This window comes from Sebastes fasciatus, chromosome 16 (genome assembly GCF_043250625.1).
Source record: "Sebastes fasciatus isolate fSebFas1 chromosome 16, fSebFas1.pri, whole genome shotgun sequence".
Lineage (NCBI taxonomy): Eukaryota > Metazoa > Chordata > Actinopteri > Perciformes > Sebastidae > Sebastes > Sebastes fasciatus.
Genome location: NC_133810.1, coordinates 4,566,677 through 4,583,829, shown reverse-complemented (window position 1 = coordinate 4,583,829; position 17,153 = coordinate 4,566,677). Strand labels below are relative to the sequence as shown.

Genomic DNA, 17,153 nt, shown 5'->3' with positions numbered 1-17,153 from the left:
CGACAGGACGCTTGGAGCAGAGGTCTGCCGGACCTCCGACAGGACGCGTGGAGCAGGAGTCGGCCGGACCTCCGACAGGACGCTTGGAGCAGAGGTCGACCGGACCTCCGACAGGACGCTTGGAGCAGGGGTCGGCCTGACCTCCGACAGGAAACTTGGAGCAGGGGTCGACCGGACCTCCGACAGGACGCGTGGAGCAGAGGTCGACCTGACCTCCGACAGGACGCTTGAAGCAGGGGTCGACCTGACCTCCGACAGGAAACTTGGAGCAGAGGTCGGCCGGACCTCCGACACAGGAGTAGGCTTGGTTTTGGATGGAACACTGAGCAGCTTAGGAGAACGCCGCCTCCGAAACCCACGCTTCCTTCTAGGGGCTCCAACCCCTAGCAGGTCCAAGCTAGTGTCCTGTATATCAGCATGGCGAGCAGCAGACTGTAAACTTAGTGGACCTCCCAGGGCAAGGCGGGTTCCCAAGAACCGATCCGGGGCTGATGCTAGCCTAAAGCTAGCTGACTGCTGGGGCATGGGCCGGAAGCTCAGGAAGCCAACAGGCCGGGGCTGAGGCTGATGCTCGGACCGAATCCGGATGCCCAAATGGGCATAAAAGCTCTCTGCTGGGGTCATTATTTAAGGTCGGTTCGTTCTGTCATGAGGTGAGTTACAGAGGATGACCCAAACGCAGAGTACAAGCAGGACAGGAAGATCTTTTAAACAAAAGCGAGCTTTAATTAAGCTGATAAAATCCAGAAAACCCCAAAAACAAGGAGGGGAACAAAGTACAAAGAAAACATACCAAAAAACCAAACAGAGAAACAAAACAAAACTACTAACCAGAGAATACAAGAACACGGGCAGGAGGAACACTAAGACCAGAGCTGGAGGAAACAATGAACACGGAGGACAAGGTAGACGGGACTGGGGAGACAAGACGAACCGACCAGGACAGAGGGGAACACACAGGCTTAAATACCGGACATGATACACACAGGTGAAACAAATCAGGGCGGGGCAGACAATCAACAAAAGGCGGGAAAACAAACAAAGGAGGGAAGTAAAACCAGACAAGACACAGGAGGAGTGAACTACCAAAATAAAACAGGAAACACCGGAAATATATACAAATAAACCAAATCCAAAATCACAAAAGTAAATAATAAGAGCTGGCACAGCCAGAACATGACAGGGTGCCCCAAATGATTACATTACAGCCCGTTTAGCCGCTGAGAGCTACAGCGTTCTCTCTCATTACTGGACCAGTTTCAAAAATTGTTGTCACCATTAGTCGCTTAAACACAAAAACATGGTAAAACAGGGTCCCGGTTGAAAAATAAACAAGTATATAAACAATCATAAGATGTAACAGACTATCATAATGTTCTAACAGAGGTCTGTTTTTACATTAATTTATAATATATCAGAGAGAATGAGATAAGTAGTGAGACAGAGAGAAGAAAAAAGTTTTACTCCCTTCTCTGAATTTAATCAGATAACCCTCAGTCACACTAAAAGGCCTCAGCATTAGGATGAGTGTGTTTCTCTGAGTGTTTGTCTGAGTGTGTATTAATAAACTCGGTGTATGCACAGGTGTGACTGCATGCGAGGGTATCATGATAAAAGTGTTCCACCAGCCAGTAGCAGCTTGTATTTTCTCACCTGCACAGAGATCATACTGAATCATCTGAGGCCTTGAATCAAACTATCAAACAAAAACACTTGTTGTTTTTCCCATTCGTTCAGCCGGCTGGAGTTTGGAGACTATATAAGACGGGCCAACTCTACCACTGTTTACCACTCATTCACCGTTTGTGAAGACGTGTAACTGGACAATGAGGGTTGTTGTTGGTTTGCTGCTGTTGCTGCTCGGTCTGTGTGGGTCAGGGGCTCAGGGGGATGGTGGAGGCCTCGGCCAGGTGGGTGAGATCAGAGAGTTTCAGGAGACGGCTCCAAGAGATGCAGTTGAGGAATCGACCGAGCAGACCACAAAGCACACCACATCTTACATCTGGGCGGAGGTGAGGGTGCTGAGAGACATGGTGGTGAAGCTCGAGGTGTACGTGGAGATGCTGCAGAGAGATAATTCAGGTACAGACTGGCTTACTTTTCCTGTTGAGTGTTGATAATGTTGTCCTTTAACAGTCTGAAGTGTGTCAGTGCACTGATGCACTTAATGTGAGCTCCAGAATGAATGTTTAAAAACCTATGCGCTATGGATAAGATTATCTACCTATATTTAATGAAAAATACAAGAGTTAATTGTTTTATTTAAACAGTTTTAAAAATGAATTTAACCATTCACAAACAAAAATCTAACTTCTTCTGTTTTCCAGTCCAAGAAACTAGACTGACGGCCGTCGAGAGCAAAACAAGAGACCTAGAAAAAGAGAATGCAGGTATTTCACTGACAGACCTGATGGTTTAATAAGTATCATGGTTTGTTATTTTTATGCTATTATTTTAATGTGTTAAAGAGGACCTATTATGCTTTTGTGCTTTTTCCCTTTCCTTTAGTGTGTTATAGTTTTCTTGTGCGTGTAAAAGGTCTGCAAAGTTACAAAGCACAAAGTCCACACCAAAGGGAGCTACTCTCCCCCACAGAAACACTGCTCCTGAACTGCCTGAAATGCCTTGATTGAAGTCCCGCCTTTTCTACCGTAACGTGGTGATGTCACCAAGTAACACATTTTGCATAGCTGCCAATTTTGCCCCCCCTCAAACAAAGCTAGTTAGAGCGGAGCTGGAGCAGAGTCCGAAGAGTATGGTTCGGTTGACGGATCACAACAGTGGGCCAGCTGACCTGCTGCATCGTTATGTAGTAATTTCGGCATCATTTTGATCTGTTTATTTTGTGTCTATACCGCTGTAGTGGTGTGTGGCTTGCTAGATACAGTAAATACAGTTTGGTGAAATTCACCGAGCACCACCGGATGATTTTAGGAAAACCAGACATGAAGGCGTTTGGTGTTCCGACGTATCTGGGACTTCCTCAACATATACAAAGCAGCAATAGTGGTTATTTCAGCCATGGTTGATGAAACGTTGTTGTTATCTACATGGAGGTAAGCCCTCTCCGATGTGTCCAGCGCGAATGATGTGAATGAACACAAATGATCCCGGCGGTCAAACTCGCGCGAGTAAAGCGAGGCAAAAATTCACTTTGCATTTAGTGTGAACGCAGCTTATGGTATGAGGAATCGTTGGACAGTGAGAGATAAATATGGTTTAGTCTCTAGTACATGAGTATTGGGTCAACAGACTAGATGAGGGTCAAGATTGTGCCTGTTAACAGTTCTGCTCTGTAATTCACTGTCACTGTATTAACTCCAGACCTGCAGACCAGACTGAGCAGCAGTGAGAGTGAGCTTCTCCTTAGCAAGTCCAGGATTGACCAGCTGGAGAGAGAAGCTGCAGGTGATGATGTGTATCAGTGCACTGATGCACTTATTGTGAGCTCCTGAAAAAAAACTTTTTTAAAAAATCAATATTTTATGGATAAGATAATTTATCTACATTTAATTATAAACACAACAGAGCTCATTGTGTTATTTAAGCAGTTTTAGAAATTCCTTTAACCATTCACAAACAAAAATCGAACTTCTTCTGTTTTTCAGTCCAAGAAGCTAGACTGACGGCCACCGAGAGCAAAACAAGTGACCTAGAAAAAGAGAATACAGGTATTTCACGGACAAACAAGAAGGTTTAATGAGTTTTATGGTTTGTTATTTTCTATTGCTATTATTTTCTATAACTAAAAATGCTATTATTTGAACCTATGTTAAAGTTTTCATATATATCACATCGTTGAATTAAAGTTTAGTTTCTGCTTTTTTAAAAAGGAAAAAGAGCTTAAAAAGTGTTGAAAATATTTCCGTATTTGTTCATAAACCAAGGTGTTGGACAAAATGTTGACCCGATGATGGCGCTAGATGAAAAGTTAGATAATAAAAATTCATCCTGAGGGGGACATGAATGTGTGTACCAAATTACAGGGCAATCCATCCAATAGTTGTTGAGAATTTTGTACAAAACCACAAATGTCAACCTCATGGTCAGTAAGGATTCATCCTCTGGAGACCATGAATGTCTTAACATAATTTCATATTAATCCATCAGATAGTTGTTGAGATATTTCAGTCTGGACCAAAGTGGTGGACCGACCGACAGACGGACAGCCCTAAATGCTAAATGCAAACATTGACACACGATGAACAGTAAAGTAACTCTGGTACAACTTTTACCCACTTACAAGTAACAAGGCGCATGAAGAAGAGATAAACTCCAGCAACACTCAAAGTATTAGAACAACTTCATTGTCAGACTGACATGTTTTGGCTAACAGATCTCTCGCCTCAATTTCTACAAACTTCCCCGAAAATGAACCAAAAAGTTTTAGTTGACTAAACTTAACCAAACCTTAACAACACAGGTGTCGGATGAGAAAAGACTCATTTGTAACAGTAATGTTGGTTGTTTTGAACAGCACTGACATTGGCTATTTAGTCATTTAGGCATGAGGACTCGTTGGACAGTGAGAGATAAATATGGTTTAGTTTCTAGTACATGAGTATTGGGTCAACAGATTAGATGAGGGTCAAGATTGTGCCTGTTAACAGTTCTGCTCTATAATTCATTGTCACTGTATTAACTCCAGACCTGCAGACCAGACTGAGCAGCAGTGAGAGTGAACTTCTCCTTAGCAAGTCCAGGATTGACCAGCTGGAGAGAGAAAATGCAGGTGATGATGTGTGTCAGTGCACTGATGCACTTATTGTGAGCTCCTGAAAAAAAATATTTTTAAAAAAATCTATATTTTATGGATAAGATAATTTATCTACATTTAATTAAAAACACAACAGAGCTCATTGTGTTATTTAAGCAGTTTTAGAAATTCCTTTAACCATTCACAAACAAAAATCGAACTTCTTCTGTTTTTCAGTCCAAGAAGCTAGACTGACGGCCACCGAGAGCAAAACAAGTGACCTAGAAAAAGAGAATACAGGTATTTCACGGACAAACAAGAAGGTTTAATGAGTTTTATGGTTTGTTATTTTCTATTGCTATTATTTTCTATAACTAAAAATGCTATTATTTGAACCTATGTTAAAGTTTTCATATATATCACATCGTTGAATTAAAGTTTAGTTTCTGCTTTTTTAAAAAGGAAAAAGAGCTTAAAAAGTGTTGAAAATATTTCCGTATTTGTTCATAAACCAAGGTGTTGGACAAAATGTTGACCCGATGATGGCGCTAGATGAAAAGTTAGATAATAAAAATTCATCCTGAGGGGGACATGAATGTGTGTACCAAATTACAGGGCAATCCATCCAATAGTTGTTGAGAATTTTGTACAAAACCACAAATGTCAACCTCATGGTCAGTAAGGATTCATCCTCTGGAGACCATGAATGTCTTAACATAATTTCATATTAATCCATCAGATAGTTGTTGAGATATTTCAGTCTGGACCAAAGTGGTGGACCGACCGACAGACGGACAGCCCTAAATGCTAAATGCAAACATTGACACACGATGAACAGTAAAGTAACTCTGGTACAACTTTTACCCACTTACAAGTAACAAGGCGCATGAAGAAGAGATAAACTCCAGCAACACTCAAAGTATTAGAACAACTTCATTGTCAGACTGACATGTTTTGGCTAACAGATCTCTCGCCTCAATTTCTACAAACTTCCCCGAAAATGAACCAAAAAGTTTTAGTTGACTAAACTTAACCAAACCTTAACAACACAGGTGTCGGATGAGAAAAGACTCATTTGTAACAGTAATATTGGTTGTTTTGAACAGCACTGACATTGGCTATTTAGTCATTTAGGCATGAGGACTCGTTGGACAGTGAGAGATAAATATGGTTTAGTTTCTAGTACATGAGTATTGGGTCAACAGATTAGATGAGGGTCAAGATTGTGCCTGTTAACAGTTCTGCTCTGTAATTCATTGTCACTGTATTAACTCCAGACCTGCAGACCAGACTGAGCAGCAGTGAGAGTGAACTTCTCCTTAGCAAGTCCAGGATTGACCAGCTGGAGAGAGAAAATGCAGGTGATGATGTGTATCAGTGCACTGATGCACTTATTGTGAGCTCCTGAAAAAAAATATTTTTAAAAAAATCTATATTTTATGGATAAGATAATTTATCTACATTTAATTAAAAACACAACAGAGCTCATTGTGTTATTTAAGCAGTTTTAGAAATTCCTTTAACCATTCACAAACAAAAATCGAACTTCTTCTGTTTTTCAGTCCAAGAAGCTAGACTGACGGCCACCGAGAGCAAAACAAGTGACCTAGAAAAAGAGAATACAGGTATTTCATGGACAAACAAGAAGGTTTAATGAGTTTTATGGTTTGTTATTTTCTATTGCTATTATTTTCTATAACTAAAAATGCTATTATCTGAACCTATGTTAAAGTTTTCATATATCACATCGTTGAATTAAAGTTTAGTTTCTGCTTTTTTAAAAAGGAAAAAGAGCTTCAAAAGTGTTGAAAATATTTCCATATTTGGTCATAAACCAAGGTGTTGGACAAAATTTTGACCTGATGATGGCGCTCGATGAAAAGTTAGATAATAAAAATTCCTCCTGAGGGGGACATGAATGTGTGTACCAAAACCACAAATGTCAACCTCATGGTCAGTAAGGATTCATCCTCTGGAGACCATGAATGTCTTAACATAATTTCATATTAATCCATCAGATAGTTGTTGAGATATTTCAGTCTGGACCAAAGTGGTGGACCGACCGACAGACGGACAGCCCTAAATGCTAAATGCAAACATTGACACACGATGAACAGTAAAGTAACTTTGGTACAACTTTTACCCACTTACAAGTAACAAGGTGCATGAAGAAGAGAAAAACTCCAGCAACACTCAAAGTATTAGAACAACTTCATTGTCAGACTGACACGTTTTGGCTAACAGATCTCTCGCCTCAATTTCTACAAACTTCCCCGAAAATGAACCAAAAAGTTTTAGTTGACTAAACTTAACCAAACCTTAACAACACAGGTGTCGGATGAGAAAAGACTCATTTGTAACAGTAATATTGGTTGTTTTGAACAGCACTGACATTGGCTATTTAGTCATTTAGGCATGAAGACTCGTTGGACAGTGAGAGATAAATATGGTTTAGTCTCTAGTACATGAGTATTGGGTCAACAGATTAGATGAGGGTCAAGATTGTGCCTGTTAACAGTTCTGCTCTGTAATTCACTGTCACTGTATTAACTCCAGACCTGCAGACCAGACTGAGCAGCAGTGAGAGTGAACTTCTCCTTAGCAAGTCCAGGATTGACCAGCTGGAGAGAGAAAATGCAGGTGATGATTATATCTTCATATTCACAACGCATGCAGGCACGCAGGCACGCAGGCACGCAGGCACGCAGGCACGCAGGCACGCAGGCACGCAGGCACGCAGGCACGCAGGCACGCAGGCACGCAGGCAATTTAATGATACATTGACTTTTTTTGTGTTAACAGAGAAACCAAAGGTGGCCTTTTATACAGCTCTGACTGATGCAGGACATGTTGGACCATACAACACAGCCATCACACTGAAATACAGCAAGGTCTTCACCAACATTGGCAATGCTTATAATCCAGCTACAGGTAAATATACTGCAGGTCACATGAACACATGTGGTCATGTAAATCTACATAAATCAGTTGTTACTGTTTTTCATTTTCTCCTCTTACTCTGTAGGTTTCTTCACAGCACCAGTCAAAGGCGTCTACTATCTCCAGTTCACTCTGTTTGGTCTCCGCATAGGTTATATAGGTGTATATGTGTACAAGAACAACCAGAAGATCATGTTTAATGTGGAGAGTAATGACGGGAGTTCTGAGTATTTCACTAACTCTGTTGTCTTGGAGCTGTTAGCAGGAGATAAGATTCACCTGGATCTCCCATCAACATATACTCTCTATGATTCTACAGATAACCACTGCACCTTCAGTGGCTCCCTTCTCTTCCCACTGTAAGTGTCGGGTCAAACTGAAGTTTCAGAAAATTGGGATTTATAAATATTGATAAATAGCGATTAGTGGATAGAGATTGGGAGAGCAATATAAATGGAGAGGTAGAGAGGAGATAAATAGAGAGTGGTTTGTGGATTAAGGAGCTCAGGGAGTGAAGCAGAGAGAGGGAAGTGGTTGATCGGTTTACGCCCGGAGTTTTGTAAAGGCAGCACTCCTCGGTGTCACAGAAAGGGGGTCCTGAAGAAATGGCGGAGCGCTAACCAAGCAGGGCTTTCATTCAAACCAGCGCTGCAATCTGCAGTGGAACTATGTGCGAAAGGAACATCTACAGAGTGTAAGGGGAGCCGGTAAGGATACTGAATCACTTTGAGAGACTGTTTTCCTGGCGGAGATCGCTGTTGCTGGTGGTTTAGTCCGTCTGTTTGTGCCGGTGGTTGACTTTGTTTGTTTGAGTGTCCGGTGGATGATGCGGTGAGAGGCACGGTGAATTATGGGGGCTTATGGGAAATGTAGTTTAGGATTGCTACGTGATTTGATATGAACTCAAAAGTAATTAGGAAATATAAGATACTTTGTGCTTAATTAAATAATTAAAAATAGTAATTAAATAAAATAATATAATGCACATATGTATGTATATGTATATGTATATGTGTGTGTGTGGGGATATATATATTACCTTTAGGGAAGGCTTATTTGTATTTGATATGAGACATTTAATGGGAGTGTGTGTATTAACTTAAAGAAGGAGAAATGAATTTTGCATAGTCTCTCTTTGTTCTTATTTATACTTATTTGGAAATAATGTGAATATTTTCTTTTCTGTATTTTTTCTATTTGAAAGGTTTTTCACCTAACGCAAATGGCAAATGGGAAATCACTAAAGTGAAATGAACCTAACTCAACCTAAAATAAAGGAGAGAAAAAGAAAAAGCTGTTTCGTTGAATGAATTCCAGTTGGAGTCTTGCAGTGGATGTTTCGGTCTGTTTCAAGTTAGGACGGCGCACACATTAAACAGTAACTTGACAGTGAAAAACCGCCCTTGAGTCTGGAGACCCAGGAAAGGAATTCAGGAAGCTTTGAGCTGGAACAGCAGGAGAAATAACCTGGAATCTTGGGAAAAGAGGACAATCAAGTGGAAATAGCACAACACAGAAGCATCTGTAAACGGAAAAACCTACGGATTGAAAGAAAAATGGCCGAGCAAACTGTTGAGAAATCAGTGGAGCAACTTAAAGAGGCGAGAACTACAGCAAAAAGATTATTTACTCGTCTGGTCAACAGCATTACCAGGACCTATGAGGACATGTCTGAAGATGAGCTCAGAGACAGTTTCAATAAACTCACAATAAAAGCCGAGGAAGTCATGCAAGCAAATGACGACATGGAGGCTGGTTTCATTGCAGACATGGAGGCAGAGCTGGACACAGATGAGGAAGCTGTGGTAACTGAACAGAAAAAAGTCGACCTGACAAGGACTGCAAATGAGTGTGACTTCAAACTAAGAAAGGTCAAAGGTCTGATTCAGGAGGCTCTTTGGGTCAACTTCGGGAATATTGAATTCTCAACCGCACTCCAGGCAGCACAGATAGAGTGTGATCACGCCACCGCTGTACGGCCCGATGGCAACGAGGAGGCGTATGACTTCATGCTGAACCACCTGGAAGGACTGGTAAAGAAAGCAAAGGAGGTGCATGGTCGCTGGAAAAGATGGATCCCACCAGGGAGTCAAAAGGACCTGCAGGGTCACTTAAGGGAGCTGGAACTCCTCCTCCCGAAGTTGGTTTCCAGGAAGGCCGACTTCATAAGGGCAAGGATAAAAGAGGATGCTGACAGGAGACAGACAGCCGTGACCTCAAATTATCATGTACCAACCATTAAACTGAGACCGACGGCCCTTCCTAAGTTTACTGGAAACAAACGGGATTTCCACAGGTGGAAAAAGGACTGGGAAGCACTCCAGAGGCAGGGGGAGCCGACTGGTTCAAGGGAGGTGAAAAAAATTCAATTACTGGACAGTTTGGATGACAAAATCACAAGAGACCTTCGCCTCACCACTTACAACACTGCAAACGACATCTTTCGTGTCCTAGAAAACCGCTACGGCAATCAAATCGCTATTGCTATTGAAATAGTGGAGGAGTTACAAAGAATGCCAGCAGTCAGGAGTCATCAGCCCCGGAAAATAGTGGAGTTGATTCAAGCTGTGGAGAAGGCGCTTCAAGATTTGACTGACCTTGGAGACACAGGTGCTATAAAAAATCCGCTGGTGACAAAGTCAATTGAAACTAAACTTCCAGAAAATCTAAAGAAAGAATGGCTTGTGTATGTCGCCGACAGGAGGAATGCTGTGGCACCAGAGAATCGGTTTGACAGTCTTTTGGCATTTCTCAAAGAGCAAGAGAGCATATATGAGCAGCTCGAGCAATTGAGGGATGAGGAGCCAAGTAGAAGAGAAACCAGGACTGAGCCAAGATATGCCAGAACCAAGACTACCAAGTCAACTGATGACCACACAGGTTGTGTGGTCTGTGGTGATGGAAAGCACAATAAAAAGCTCTACTTTTGCAAACAGTTTCGAGGGCTAAAGCTTGCAGAGAAGAAAGCTGCAGTGAGAAAGTTGGGAGCATGCAGAAGGTGTCTTGAAGTTCATGGTAATGGTTCATACTGCAAACCCTCCTTTCTGTGTAAAAGTCAAGACTGCAAAGATGAGCAGACTCCTGAGCATCATTTCTATCTGTGCCCAAATGCTGAGACAAAGAAAAGCAACGGATGGCAGAGAAAGAGCAGATTTGGTTCAGAGGAAGAGAAAGGCAGGAAGAAATATACGGAGGAGCAAGAAGAGTTCTTCAGCAAACTCCCACTGGAATTAGTAAAACAATGTCGGGATGTGTTTTCAAACACTGCATCAAGAGCCTTCAGTACTGGAAAAGAGCAACCGAGCCTTCTTGTGGAAAGTGGATTACAGGAGCTGCCAGTGATTATGATGCTCCTTGAGGTCACAGCCAATGCTGGACAGAAAATCGGGACATTAATTGACTTGGCTTCAGACACCAATTATATAACCCATAAGGCTGCAGGCAGACTGAACCTCAGAAGTGAAGAAATCACTCTCGTCGTCCATGGAGTTGGAGGGATGAAGGTTCGTGTAGAGACAAAGCGGTACCTTCTGAGGGTCAGAGTAAAGACTCCCAAAGGCACCCTCAAATCACATCAAATGGTTTGTTATGGACTAGACAGCATTGCAAATGTCCACAAGAATGTGACACCAGAGCAACTGCACAAGTTCTTTCCAGAGATACCGCTTGATGTACTTGTGAGACCCAGAGAAATAAATTTGCTCATAAGCCACAGAGAAGGTCAGCTAGCGCCTCAGAGAATCAGAGCAATTGGAGACCTTGTGCTGTGGGACGGACCACTGGGAAAGACAGTCGGTGGGACCCATCCTGACCTTTTCGAGGAGCTCACTGTTTCAGCCCACATGTCCAAGACACATTTTGCAAGATCAATGAGAGCAGCAGCTGTAAAATACGAAGAGTTCACCGGCAGGGTCGCGGAGCAGCATCCACCAAACCAACAGGTTGCCGCCAAGCTCCAGGAGTCAAGCACTCTAACCACCAACCGTAACTTCCTAGAATGGTGGAAGTGGGATAGTATTGGCGCAGCATGTGAGCCAAAATGCGGCGGTTGTCGGTGTGGAAACTGCCAGCCTGGAGGCAAAGAAATGACTCTAGCTGAGGAGAGGGAGCTCGAAGTAGTAAAAGAAGGCCTCACCTATGTCACAGAGGACCGCCACAGCAAGGAACCACATTGGCACGCCAGATATCCTTGGATAGAAGATCCAGCCTCCCTGCCAAACAATAAAAGGACAGTTGAGGCTACATTTCTCAGAACGGAGAAGCAGCTGGCCAAAGAACCTGAGTGGAAAGTTGCATATGCCGCTCAAGTGCATGACATGGTGGAACGAAGAGCTGCAGTGAAATTGTCAAAGGATACAATCCTCAACTGGAATGGACCAGTATGGTACGTGAGTCACCTTATCGCTCCTAACCCGCACTCGGTCACAACCCCAGTGAGACTCGTATGGAACAGCAGCCAAAAGTTCAGAGGCGTGAGCTTGAATGACCTGCTATTGAAAGGTCCAGATGTCCTCAACCAGATTCGTGCTGTCCTTCTCAGGTTCAGGGGTGGAGTATATGCTGCTCTGGGGGACATAAAGAAGATGTACAATTCAGTATGGCTGGAGGACCGGGAAGTGCACTTGCATAGGTTCCTCTGGCGAGATTCTGAGGATGAGAACCTGGAAGAGTATGCAATCACAAGGGTAAACATTGGAGATAAACCAGCAGGGTGCATTGCACAGCTAGCAATGCGCGAAACTGCTAACCTCCCTCCTTTCACCCACCTAGAGGAGGAGCGGCGAGTACTCCTGCAAGACAGCTATGTTGATGACATTCTCACATCTCACAACAACCTTGACCAGCTGAAGATCGTCACAGAAAATGTGGAGCGGATCCTAAAAGCTGGAGGTTTCGATCTCAAGCCTTGGGTCTTTTCTGGGCAAAGTGGGAGGAAGGAGAGCAACGACAAGCTGAAAAAGACCAAAGCAAAGTCCATGGTCCTCCCAAACCAAATCCATGATGATGAAAGTAAAGCGCTCGGCCTAGGCTACATGGTAGAGGAAGACAAACTCCATGTCATGGTTGCAATCAATTTCTCAAGGAGAAAGAGAAAGATGAGACTTGGCCAAGACCTTATGCATGGGCAAGTAAGAGACCAGACGCCAAACCCCCTGACACGAAGAGAACTGCTCAGCCAAGTGTCAGGGCTGTATGACCCAGTTGGGCTAGTAACTCCTGCTAAGCAGAAGGGTGCTATACTGGTACGCAGGGCATTTCAAGAGGCAAAAAGCAAAAGCTGTCCGGTCAAAGACACATGGGACATAGCCCTCTCGGATGGCCTAAGGGAGGATGCAATTCAGCTCTTTGAAGAGTACATCCAACTTGGCAAAGTCACGTTCACCAGAGCACTCACTCCCCCATGCTTCATCGAGGAACCCTGGGCAATCACATTCTCTGATGGAAGTGAGCATGCCTATGGGGCAGTGATGTACCTAAGATGGAACTCAGACCAGGGCTCAATAGTCAGGCTGGTGGAGTCAAAGGCCAAATTAACTCCCTTGGACTGCAGAGGTGATGCTGTCAAAGCAGAGATGTGCGGAGCAGTGTTTGCCTCACGGCTGAAAAAGTATTTTGAGTTGCACAGCCAAATCCAAGCTGGGAGGTGGTACCATTTCATTGATAGCCAAACAGTCCTTGGTGCTGTACAGCGGGAAAGCTATGGATATCAAACATTCTTTGCAAATCGGATCGGAGAGATTCAGAACAGCACAAAGATTCAAGACTGGTGGTGGATTCCTGGCCCACAGAACATTGCTGATATAATCACCAGAGGAGGTAGACCTCAAGACCTGGATGAAGACTCAGAATGGCGAAACGGGCCAAAGTTTCTGAGTTTGCCACTGGATGATTGGCCAATCAAATCAGCTAAAGAACTAGCAGCCAATGCCAGAGAAAGCATCAACAGGTTGCAAAAGAAGGCTTTCGTTGCTGCGCTGACAAGAACCAAATCAGAGAAACAAGAATCAAAACCAGATCAGAACCAGGTGCAAACCAAGCAAAAGAGACCACCTGCGGAGTCTGCAGCAATCCAAAGCCTTGTGGACATCAAGCGGTTCAGTGATCTAACCCGACTGGTCAAAACAATTGCTTGGATCTGGAGAGCAGCAAGAAAGTTCATCGGACAAAGAAGTTAAGCCATGAACAGTCCAAAGTGGGAGGCAGTGTCTTTATCAGGAGTCATCTCCTTAAGAGAAAGAGAGGATGCCCTAAGAGACATTTTTCTTGCAGCACAAGATGGCGCAACCTTCCCAAGCACTACCACAGACAGACTGGTAGTATACAAAGACAAAGAGTCTGGGCTTTTGGTTTGCGGCGGCCGAGTACAACTCTTCAAAGAAGATCAAGTTGGTGTCCCCATCTTGCCCTATAACGCCTGGGTATCAACGCTGTTAGCTCGGGAGGCCCACAATATGAGTCATGACGGAGTGGCTGGAACCTTACTCAAGATGAGAAGGAGGGCATGGGTCATAAGAGGCAGGAGGATTGCCCAAAAAGTTGTCGATGGTTGCATGCTCTGCAGGAAGGCAAAGGCAAGGAAATGTCAGCAAGTGATGGGTGACTTACCGCCAGAAAGAACTGAACCGGCTGCACCTTTTGAATTCACAACCATAGACCTTTTCGGCCCCTACCAAGTAAAAGATGACGTCAAGAAAAGAGTGACACTAAAAGTCTGGGGGGTTGTCTTTTGCTGTATGGCTAGCAGAGCCATCCACACAGAAGTGGTAAACACCCTATCGACTGAAGGGTTCCTGATGGCCTATCAAAGGTTCACAGCAATCAGGGGGCATCCAAGAAAGATTTGGTCGGATCCAGGCACCAATTTCATTGGAGCGAAGCCAGTCTTGGAGGAGCTGTACAGATTCTTGGATGGCCTGAACAAATCAGCCCTGGAGGACACAGCAGCAGAAGATGGAACAGAGTGGATGTGGAAAATCCATCCGGCTGATTCTCCACACAGGAATGGGGCTGCAGAAGCTGCTGTACAGATTGTAAAGAGAGCACTTCAGAGCCTTGGAAAGGAGTCTGTGCTCAGCTACAGTGAGTTTGAGACAACTCTTCACATAGCAGCCAGCCTGGCAAATGACCGCCCAATTGACGCCAGGGTACAGAGCCGAGAGGACTGTATTCAATATATCACACCAAATACGCTCCTACTTGGTCGAGCGTCTCAAAGTGGGGATATCAAAACATTCGACTTTTCCAGCTACCCTTATAAAAGACTCCGAGCAATGCAGTCAGAGGTGACGAAGTTCTGGAGGCATTGGAGTCAACTCGCAGGTCCCAACTTGTTTGTAAGGAGCAAGTGGCACACTGCGCAAAGAAACGTCACTGTTGGGGACATTGTCTGGCTAAGCGACCAAAATGCGCTCAGGGGTCAATTCAAGCTTGGCAGAGTCGTCGGCACTAATCCAGACAGCAAAGGCATCGTAAGGGACGTCAACGTCAGGATCTTCCCAAGCTACCATGTTCCTGTGACAAAAGTTTTGAAAGCAAAGACAAACCATCCAACCTCTGATGAGCAGAAGAGGAAATTGCAAGCGACCATCCTTCACAGGGACGTTAGGCGGCTGGTTGTCTTATTACCTGCTGAGGAACAGATGGAGAGTCAAGTCAACACATCTTAAAGGTTTCAAGACCACCGTATGAAGACCAAGTTTGCCTTTAAAGCTGGCGACCTTCCCAGTGTTTCCATGGGAAGACCGAGTGGGAGGTGTCGGGTCAAACTGAAGTTTCAGAAAATTGGGATTTATAAATATTGATAAATAGCGATTAGTGGATAGAGATTGGGAGAGCAATATAAATGGAGAGGTAGAGAGGAGATAAATAGAGAGTGGTTTGTGGATTAAGGAGCTCAGGGAGTGAAGCAGAGAGAGGGAAGTGGTTGATCGGTTTACGCCCGGAGTTTTGTAAAGGCAGCACTCCTCGGTGTCACAGAGAGGGGGTCCTGAAGAAATGGCGGAGCGCTAACCAAGCAGGGCTTTCATTCAAACCAGCGCTGCAATCTGCAGTGGAACTATGTGCGAAAGGAACATCTACAGAGTGTAAGGGGAGCCGGTAAGGATACTGAATCACTTTGAGAGACTGTTTTCCTGGCGGAGATCGCTGTTGCTGGTGGTTTAGTCCGTCTGTTTGTGCCGGTGGTTGACTTTGTTTGTTTGAGTGTCCGGTGGATGATGCGGTGAGAGGCACGGTGAATTATGGGGGCTTATGGGAAATGTAGTTTAGGATTGCTACGTGATTTGATATGAACTCAAAAGTAATTAGGAAATATAAGATACTTTGTGCTTAATTAAATAATTAAAAATAGTAATTAAATAAAATAATATAATGCACATATGTATGTATATGTATATGTATATGTGTGTGTGTGGGGATATATATATTACCTTTAGGGAAGGCTTATTTGTATTTGATATGAGACATTTAATGGGAGTGTGTGTATTAACTTAAAGAAGGAGAAATGAATTTTGCATAGTCTCTCTTTGTTCTTATTTATACTTATTTGGAAATAATGTGAATATTTTCTTTTCTGTATTTTTTCTATTTGAAAGGTTTTTCACCTAACGCAAATGGCAAATGGGAAATCACTAAAGTGAAATGAACCTAACTCAACCTAAAATAAAGGAGAGAAAAAGAAAAAGCTGTTTCGTTGAATGAATTCCAGTTGGAGTCTTGCAGTGGATGTTTCGGTCTGTTTCAAGTTAGGACGGCGCACACATTAAACAGTAACTTGACAGTAAGGATGTCGTTTTATCGTTTACACTGCGATTTACTGCATCAAATAATGTGACTCTGAATCTGACTTCCCTCTTGTATCATCACGTGAAAACAACATTCAAATAAATCAAAGTCTCATTGGAGTTCTGTGTGTTATCATTGAGTTTAGGTCTTCAATTAGAAACTTTACATGAACTGCACTGATGTTCACCTACTGCAACTGTTTAGATTCAAATCTGGATCCAACTGTGCTGTAAAGCCTGAGTGAGGTTTCATTGATACACTACATGAGCCACATTAACCCACGCTGGGATGTTGGCTGGTAAATGAAAGACAAAATGTTGGTAACGTAAATGTAACCATTTATGCAATGTATCATAGACAGAAGAAAATGGGGTAACTTGACTTATTTCAAACAACAATCACTTTGTACATTGAGTTGGGTACTGATTAGAATGGTTATAAAAGTTGACCTAAATTATCTACATGTGTCTTTTTGAGTTCTCTCAAAGAAGAGTAAAGAGAGAAGAGACAGTAATGATAAGTAAATAATAGCAGGGCTGTCAAAGTTAACGTCATAGTAATGCAGGCTCAGTTTTGATGCTTAAGTGAAGATAATGGCATTATATTAAACTAGAAAACCTAAGGAATGCATTGGTACCAACCATGTCATACTAGCTTGTCGTGAAGTAGGCTAAATAACGCTCTATACTTACACTAAATTTTGGCGAGGAAAAACTGGCATGGCCATTTTCAA

General features: G+C 43.2%; 1 protein-coding gene across 1 annotated transcript; it reads left to right on the top strand.

The window, feature by feature from the left end:
* Nucleotides 1–1,516: 1,516 nt before the first annotated feature.
* On the top strand, nt 1,517–7,999 carry LOC141752559 (uncharacterized). The gene is made up of 11 exons (XM_074610586.1): nt 1,517–2,082; nt 2,328–2,390; nt 3,325–3,408; nt 3,609–3,671; nt 4,649–4,732; nt 4,934–4,996; nt 5,974–6,057; nt 6,259–6,321; nt 7,253–7,336; nt 7,499–7,627; nt 7,722–7,999. The coding sequence occupies exons 1-11, from the start codon at nt 1,827–1,829 to the stop codon at nt 7,997–7,999; spliced, it is 1,251 nt and encodes a 416-aa protein (XP_074466687.1). The 5' UTR covers nt 1,517–1,826.
* Nucleotides 8,000–17,153: the final 9,154 nt, after the last annotated feature.

Excerpts from the sequence above, each read along its gene's own strand:
- LOC141752559 (XM_074610586.1), top strand. The coding sequence starts at position 1,827 with ATGAGGGTTGTTGTTGGTTTGCTGCTGTTGCTGCTCGGTCTGTGTGGG. Across the intron at positions 2,391-3,324 it reads CCTAGAAAAAGAGAATGCAG|ACCTGCAGACCAGACTGAGC; the intron begins GTATTTCACTGA and ends TATTAACTCCAG. Across the intron at positions 6,058-6,258 it reads GCTGGAGAGAGAAAATGCAG|TCCAAGAAGCTAGACTGACG; the intron begins GTGATGATGTGT and ends TCTGTTTTTCAG.